At 40.7% G+C, this 8,165-nt stretch overlaps 1 protein-coding gene across 1 annotated transcript; it reads right to left on the bottom strand.

The window, feature by feature from the left end:
* LOC102182425 (olfactory receptor 56A3-like) lies at nt 406–1,287 on the bottom strand. Its single transcript, XM_013969653.2, has one exon. It carries the CDS (start codon nt 1,285–1,287, stop codon nt 406–408), a length of 882 nt encoding a protein of 293 aa, XP_013825107.2.

The raw sequence follows: 8,165 nt of genomic DNA, 5'->3' as shown, positions 1-8,165 counted from the left end.
ATTAACAGTTGTCTGTTCAGGAGCATAAATCTCTCACTTTAAAACTTGCTTAAGGAATCTTAGTATTTTGGACAAAATAGGATAAGAAGTGTGGGAAAAGGAGACAAGTGGGTCAAGGAGATTCCTTTTTTCTTATTTTTAATTTTTTTAAGGAGATTCCTTTTGAAGTGTGAGAGAAAGAGGAATTCTAAATGAGATTGAAGCTTTATTAAAGGGAGCACAAAAACAGTTTAGACAGTTTGAGATTAAAATTCATCGATATGAACTTTAGTCCACTCATTGATTCAATACTTGATTGAATAATCCATGCAAATACCATCCAATTTTAGGAAAGAAGAGATCCAGTTGTCCTAGTTACCATCCTTTCTTCAGTAACCAATGGATTCCTTGCTTGATCTCCTGGGTTCACACCCCATAGACAATAGGGTTGAGGGCTGGAGGGATGACATGATGGAGGACATTGAGCAAGATGGGCATGTCAGATGACATTTTCTTTTCTACCACAAGCATGAAGACAAAAACCAGGAGGATGGTGCTGAAGAAGAGGATCAGGGTGAAGTGGGAGCCACATGTGCTTAGGGCCTTGGCCACAGCTCCCTGTGCCTTGAGTCTCAGCACAGCCCTCAGTATGAAGGTGTAGGAGAGGAAGATGAGGAGGAGGTCAGATCCCAGCAGAGTCCATCCACAAGCAAATTGGTAGAGATGATTGATGGTAATATCACCACAGGAGAGCCTGGAGACAGACATATTGGCACAGATATTTCTCCCACAATAATGCAGACGTCCTGAGAGAATGGGGATGGGCAGTGTTAAGAAGACACTTCTGGCCAAAATGAAAATGGCTGCCTTGGCTATAAATTGGTCAGTGATGATGGATGGGTACCTCAATGGATGGCAGATGGCCACATAACGGTCATAGGCCATGACCATGAATGTGCAGGACTCCATGGCAAAGAAACTATTCATGATGAACATCTGAAAGAAGCAGGCAAAGAAGCTGATGGCCCTGAGGTCAAACCAAAAGATGGCCAGGACCTTGAGGATGACAGTGAGACAGACCACTGTGTCCAGCGAAGAGAGCAGGCTGAGCAGGTAGTACATGGGCTTATGCAGAGAGGCCTCCAGCCAGATAGTGTTCAGGAGGGTGATGTTGGCACCCAGGGCCAGGAGCAAGAGGAAGCTAAGAGGTAGGGATAGCCAGAGCTGCCAGCTGGGGGACCTGACAAAACAGTTCAGAAGGAGGTCTGAAAACTCAGTGGAGATGCTGCCATTTTGGTGTGTTGTCATATTTTGTCATATAGTTCTGCAGCTTCCTTTTGTTGAGCTATAATTTTAGGATAAAATTAGTTGCTAATTCAAGATATATTGCGACAGAAGAAATTGCTTTACTTAAGGGACTTGTGGACCCTGGCAATTTATCCAAGCCTAGTGAATTTACATGTGCATCTTTTGTGCCCTCCTGGGAATAGTCACATTACTTTAAACAATACAGATGATATGATATGATTTCTTTGTAAATGTTTGATTTGTTCAAAGCTTATTTTTAAAGTTTTATTGGGGTATAGTTATTTCACAACATTGTGTAACTTTCTACTGTACAACAGAATTAATCATCCCTATGTAAACATATATGCCCTCCCTTTTGAGCCTTCCTTCGACTCTACCCCTCAATACCACTCTTCCAAATCATTACAGAGCACTGTGCTGAGCTCCCTGTGTGATACTGCAGGTTCCCACTAGCTATCTATTTCACACATGTTAGTGTATCTATGTCAGTCCCAAACTACCAATTCCTCTCCCCCACACCACTCTTTTTTTTTTAATTTTTAATTTTTAATTAATTTATTTATTTTTAATTTTAAAATCTTTAATTCTTACATGCATTCCCAAACATGAACCCCCCTCCCTCCTCCCTCCCCATAACATCTCTCTGGGTCATCCCCATGCACCAGCTCCAAGCATGCTGTATCCTGCGTCAGACATAGACTGGCGATTCGATTCTTACATGATAGTATACATGTTAGAATGCCATTCTCCCAAATCATCCCACCCTCTCCCTCTCCCTCTGAGTCCAAAAGTCCGTTATACACATCTGTATCTTTTTTCCTGTCTTGCATACAGGGTCATCATTGCCATCTTTCTAAATTCCATATATATGTGTTAGTATACTGTATTGGTGTTTTTCTTTCTGGCTTACTTCACTCTGTATAATCGGCTCCAGTTTCATCCATCTCATCAGAACTGATTCAAATGAATTCTTTTTAATGGCTGAGTAATACTCCATTGTGTATATGTACCACAGCTTTCTTATCCATTCATCTGCTGATGGACATCTAGGTTGTTTCCATGTCCTGGCTATTATAAACAGTGCTGCAATGAACATTGGGGTACATGTGTCTCTTTCAATTCTGGTTTCCTCGGTGCCCCACACCACTCTTATTTCAAAGTCTGTTCTCTACATCTTGTCTCTATTCCTGTGCTGGAAATGGTTCATCTGTACCATTTCCCTGTATTCCACGTGTGTCTATGAATTAATATATGATATTTGTTTTTCACTTTCTGACTTACTTCACTCTTTTTAAAACCATTTTCTTATTTTTAAATAATTTTTGGCTGTGCTGGTTCTTGTTGCTGCATGAGCTCTTCTCTGGTTGCAGCAAGCAGGGACTACTCCAGTTGCAGGGCATGGGCTTCTCATTGTGGTGGCTTCTCTTATCGTGCAGCACGGGCTCTGGGGTCAGCTTCGGTAGTAGTGGCATGTGGTCTCAGTAGCTGTGGTCCCCCGGCTCTAGAGCACAAGCAGAGTAGTTGTGGAACACAGGCTCAGTTGTTCCATGGTATGTAGGATCTTCCTGAATCAAGGATCAAGCCCACATCTCCTGCATTGGCAGGTAGGTTCTTTACCATAAGCCACCAGGGAAACCCTTTTGCTATTTTTAATGGAATTGCTAAATTTTTACAGAAGATATAAAGAAGGGGGAAATTACCTAGAAAACTACTTAATAACAAGTATCTAAATTTGCATTCATATTTCTTCTTCATTATTTCAAAATGATTACATATACTATGGATTTCCCTAGTAGCTCACACAGTAAAGAATCTGCTGCAATGAGGGAGACCCAGGTTTGATCCCTGGGTCTGGAAGATCCCCTGGTGAAGGGAATGTCTACCCACTCCAGGATTCTTGCTTGGAGAATTCCATGGACAAGGAGCCTTGTGGGCTACAGTCCAGGGATCTCCAAGAATCAGACACAACCTAGAAACTAACATTCACTTTTTCACTTTTCATATAGACTGCGATATCTACAATTTAGCTGGAACAACACATGGAAATAAGTAGCAAGGTACAAACTAGGGACTCAGATAAATGATTGTAGACCTTCAACTACCATAATCTGATGTATTTATTTAAAAAATTTATACACTGAAAATGTTAGTGAATTTACATTTTTCTAAAAAGTATTTTAATTTGGTACCTACAGATTGTTCCTAAAAATTGCCTTTTGTTCACTCTATTTCTTAGGTCTTCATGTTAGTTGGATTCCTAATTCCTGGAAGAAATAACTTTAAAAGGAGAATGAGCAATTCCACCCAGTTCTGCTAGACTGATACTTAATAGTAAACAGGATGAAACTTGATTCTTCTGATTGCATTAGTGTGAAGGTGGTGAGATTCACCTTTAGATTCTTTCCATCTCTGATTTCCCTTTTTTGATACAATAATCCAGATATACATTCCCTCTTTCCTCCAGGCTAGCTCAAAGTTGCCATTGTTGTCTCATCATTTAAAGTTTCTCCTTGGCATGGAAATACTAGGGTAACTAGTGTGATACTAGGGTCACAGAATTGAATTAGAAACCATCCCTAATCTGAAGCAGGGAAAACTAAAGCCATTCTGGGACAACAGAAAATAAGTGCTATAAGCAACGACAGGGTCTTATGCAAACTATCAGGAGAGAGTAGGAAAGGGCTGACTAATGGGCATGGGAACTAGGTTGGGGAAAGCGAATTGTGACTAAAGTGATGTACCCTCATTTACATTATAGATAAATGATTTTAAGATTCTCCTCTCCTTGAATTGTGAAAGTAAAAGTCACTCTGTCATGTCCAACTCTTTGCGAGCCCATGGAATGTATAGTCCACGGAATTCTCCAGGCCAGAATACTGGAGTGGGTGGCCATTCTCTTCTTCAAGGTATCTTTCCAGCCCAGGGATTGAACCCAGGTCTCCCACATTGCAGGTGGATTCTTTACCAGCTGAGCCACAAGGGAAGCCCAAGAATACTGGAATGGATAGCCTATCCCTTCTCCAGCAGATTTTCCTAACCCAGGAATCGGACCAGAGAGTCAAAAGAAGTCTGTAACTTGGAACAATGTGTACAAGTCAGGATTTTCTGGAGACCTTCAGAGCATTGCATTTAAATCTGTCTATACAGTCTCATATAGAGTGTTATCATGTGGGTTTAGAAAGTTTTTATCAGGAGTTTATGAAATTCCCTCTTTTTTCTCACCAGGCTCACTAACATAATATAACATTACATATTGTTTAGCTGTTGAACTCTTACCACTTTTTGGGAAATGTGCTCAAATATTTAGGGATTCATCTCATTTAATTCTTCACCCTTCTGTGAGATATGTTTTATTATCATCACATTACAAAGGAGGGGACTGATTTTCAAAATCATAACCATCTTCACAGTATTAGGCTAGTCCTATTCCTGTCTAATCCTAACCTAATGCTTTAGATTCAAATACTTTCTAGATTCCCTCTGGCCTTAATAAGGAATTCTATGATAATGTACAGACCTCATCAACATTTTATAAATATAAGCAAATTTCACTCGTGATACAATTAATAGTTCTGAAAACAGAACTGATACAGGGGAAGGACATTTGGAGTGGGGGCAGGGTGGCAAGGGAAAGGGTGCTTTAATCAAACTGTGAAGCTAGAAGTGAAAAGTGTTTTCATACTATTAGAAACCTACCTTTGTTTCTGTAGTGGTTCAAGTAGTGTTTTTGTTTCCAGTTATGAATTCTAGTCTCCAAATGCAGTTCCAATCCTCCTCAGCTGGCTCCTCCCAGAGTCCCTGTTAGTGAGCGGGGCTGGTTTCCAGAGGAGGGCGGAGGGGTGTCCCTTCCCAGGACTCCTCTCTTCGCTCTTCCTGGTTCTCTGCTTCCCCTTAAAAATGGTCCTGTCCAGTTGGAGTTTGCCAGGCATGACCTTCCCACCAGATACATAGAAAAAATTAAAAGATCTTCCAATTAGTTTTCTCTCGCTATTAACAGAATACATTAGGAGTGACACTAACAATTTGGGGATGAAGTGTATACATATCATGTCATATAATAGTAACCATACTCTGAAGAAAGAGGGTCAAGTTGGCTATCTTAGGAATTTACCTTTTCAAATGGACAAAGGTTTCAGCGGTATTATGTGTCTTTTCTGCAGCTTAATTGCTAGGGTTTAGATATAGATGAAACAAGTCAGATCCAAAGCTGTCAAATATATGCACAGCTGGGTCCTGTGTCACTACAGTGAGGTAGAAATGCATATCTTATTGGCTATATTATTTTCATATTTTCAGTCTCTCTCCCTAATCGTAAGGACAGTTTTGTAGCTGTCTGGCATCTTCTTTTTCCTTTCCATTGCAACTCTGACTCCTGCTTCCCACTGCTCATGGACTCCCATTTCGTTCTTAATTAGTATCATACTGCGACTCTTGTTATTGGTTTCCTGAGTTTGTCCTCTAAGTGCCAAATGCCTAAGGATTTAATAAAGATTCTAAAACAATTTCTATAGCCATATTCTCTTTTTTGAAAAAAAAAAAGTCATAACCACACACTCTTCACTTCTACTCAGTTCATCTTGTCTGGTACTTCAAGGCTTTGCCTGATGGAGTTGCTCACAGGATCAGAGAGATACTGGAAGTATAGGATGTCCTTAAGAGGAACGTCCTTATAAATATAACTTCCAGTGTTGTTGTTGTTTAATAGCTCAGTCGTGTCCGACTCTTTGTGATGCCATGGACTGTAACATGCTAGGCTTCTGTGTCCTTCACTATCTCTCAGAGTTTGCTCAAACTCATGTTCATTGAGTCAATGATGCCATCAAACCATGTCATCCTTTGTTGCCCCCTCCTCCTCCTGCCCTCAATCTTTCCCAGGATCAGAGTCTTTTCCAATGAATTGGCTCTTTGCATCAGGTGGCAGAGTATTGGAGCTTCAATTTCAGCATCAGTTTTCTCAATGAATATTCAGGGTTGATTTCCTGTAGTATTGACTGTTTTGATCACCTTATTGTTTAAGGGACTCTCAAGAGTCTTCTCCAGCAACACAGTTCAAAAGCATCAATTCTTTGGCACTTAGCCTTCTTTGTGGTCCAACTCTCATATCTGTACATGTTGAGTTGTAAGGACCTTCTACATGTTCTGGGCACTACATTCAATCAACTCTGCCTCTCTCTGCCTCTTTCTCTTAGAATACACTCATTCACTTATAAGTTTGAGGCAAAAAGAAAAATCTAACAAGCATATGATTGTGACAACGACTGAGCTCCTGTTAACTCTGCTTGTACCACACAATGTAGAACTCCAGGCTGTTCAGTTCCAAATGTCCCCTCTAAATACCACCTCCATTCTTCAGATTTTGTCATCTGATTCTTTCTCCTTTCTTCCTCTGAAACAGTTTTACATTTGAGTTTTACAAGTCACAGCCCCAAATCTCACTATCTTCAGGAAGTATTTTTTAGGTAGAGATTTCAAAGTGCTCCCTTAAAGAATTAAGAAATCCATGCATGGAAACAGAAAAATTGTTGAAATAGCCTTAAGGGGGTACAGCTAACTGGAACAACTGGTGATTCAGACATGAGTGTCCATGGGGAACCTGAGGAAAGATACATGGTTTATTTTTTTTCCTCAATAGATTTGGAATGATTATTTCTAGAAGTAGGATGAAATTTCTAAGAAAGAAGCAAGATTAATTTGTCTCTTTTTTCCACTCTCTGACCTTTATTTTCTCTGGAATATTTGTTCCTATGCATTCTTCAATGCATATGTCATTCAAGAAACATTGAAAAACCCACTAAGCCTTAAATATAAAGAAGCATTAATTTCTACTCTTGTTCTCTTTCAGACTTTGCCATCAGAAATTGCCAGTAAGAGCACTAGGGCTGAGAACCTGGAGCTAATGGTTACTGGTCCCAGCCAGGGGTAGGAAGAAGCAGGGAAAGTAGAATGTCCAAGTCTAAAGTGGATATGAAGCCACCCAAACTTTTCCCAAGCAGCAGGAGAGGCCACAGATAACACTATGGGAGCCCAGTTTCATGAAGTGTTAAGGTTGTTAGCATTCATGTAACTCCACAGGACTCAGACAAACCTGTAAGATATGTCTCTGAAATGTAGTTACAGACATTGTCAACAATATCCAGTGGCAGATACCTCTTTGATCTTTGGACATCATTTTCTTGTTTTGGCAGCTGTAGTTTTAGATATTATATAGATTGAACTGACATCTGATGGGCTACTTTCTGATACCCCCCTAACTCCCAATTGTGATCTCTGTTCTCACCTTCTGAAGTTATATAGAATAAATTTAACTCCTACCCCATGATTCCAGTACTTTTGCATGACTACTTTGTGCCCAGTGTCCATACTCCCAATTTTCACAAGTGGGGTCCAGATGATGTACGCAAGCTCCCCACCACCTGTTAATGTCCCATGGACAAACTTTACCTCCTCTGCATCTCTATCAACACCAAGGGAAAAAAAAATCATAGAAGAGAAGGGCGAAAGAGAGAACAAGGTCCCAGAGCAGAACTTTCACCTGCACCTACTCTCCTGACACAGGAAGCAGTGTCTACTACCTGTTTTCAGGTTACTTCAGCAGTACCACCCCAGGAATGGAAAGGAGCACAGACCTCCAATGAAGAGATAGGTCTTTACTATCTTCTGGTTAATGCTGGTATATCTTTCTTCACGCAGACTCACTGAAGATGTAAGCATGGGGTCGGACTCCATTGATATTGGAGCCTTGTATACTTCCCAAATACCTGGGGTAGGTATACCTCTTGGGCCCTCAGAGATTCTGCCCTCTGGGAACTCCTCCATAGCTGCTCTCTTTGGGTGTTGAGGTCATTCTGAGACAGGAAAGTCGGGAGATGGTAGAAGAA

The sequence above is a fragment of the Capra hircus genome, chromosome 15, assembly GCF_001704415.2.
Source record: "Capra hircus breed San Clemente chromosome 15, ASM170441v1, whole genome shotgun sequence".
In the NCBI taxonomy this organism is placed as follows: Eukaryota; Metazoa; Chordata; class Mammalia; order Artiodactyla; family Bovidae; genus Capra; species Capra hircus.
This window is presented reverse-complemented; position numbering and strand designations above follow the sequence as displayed.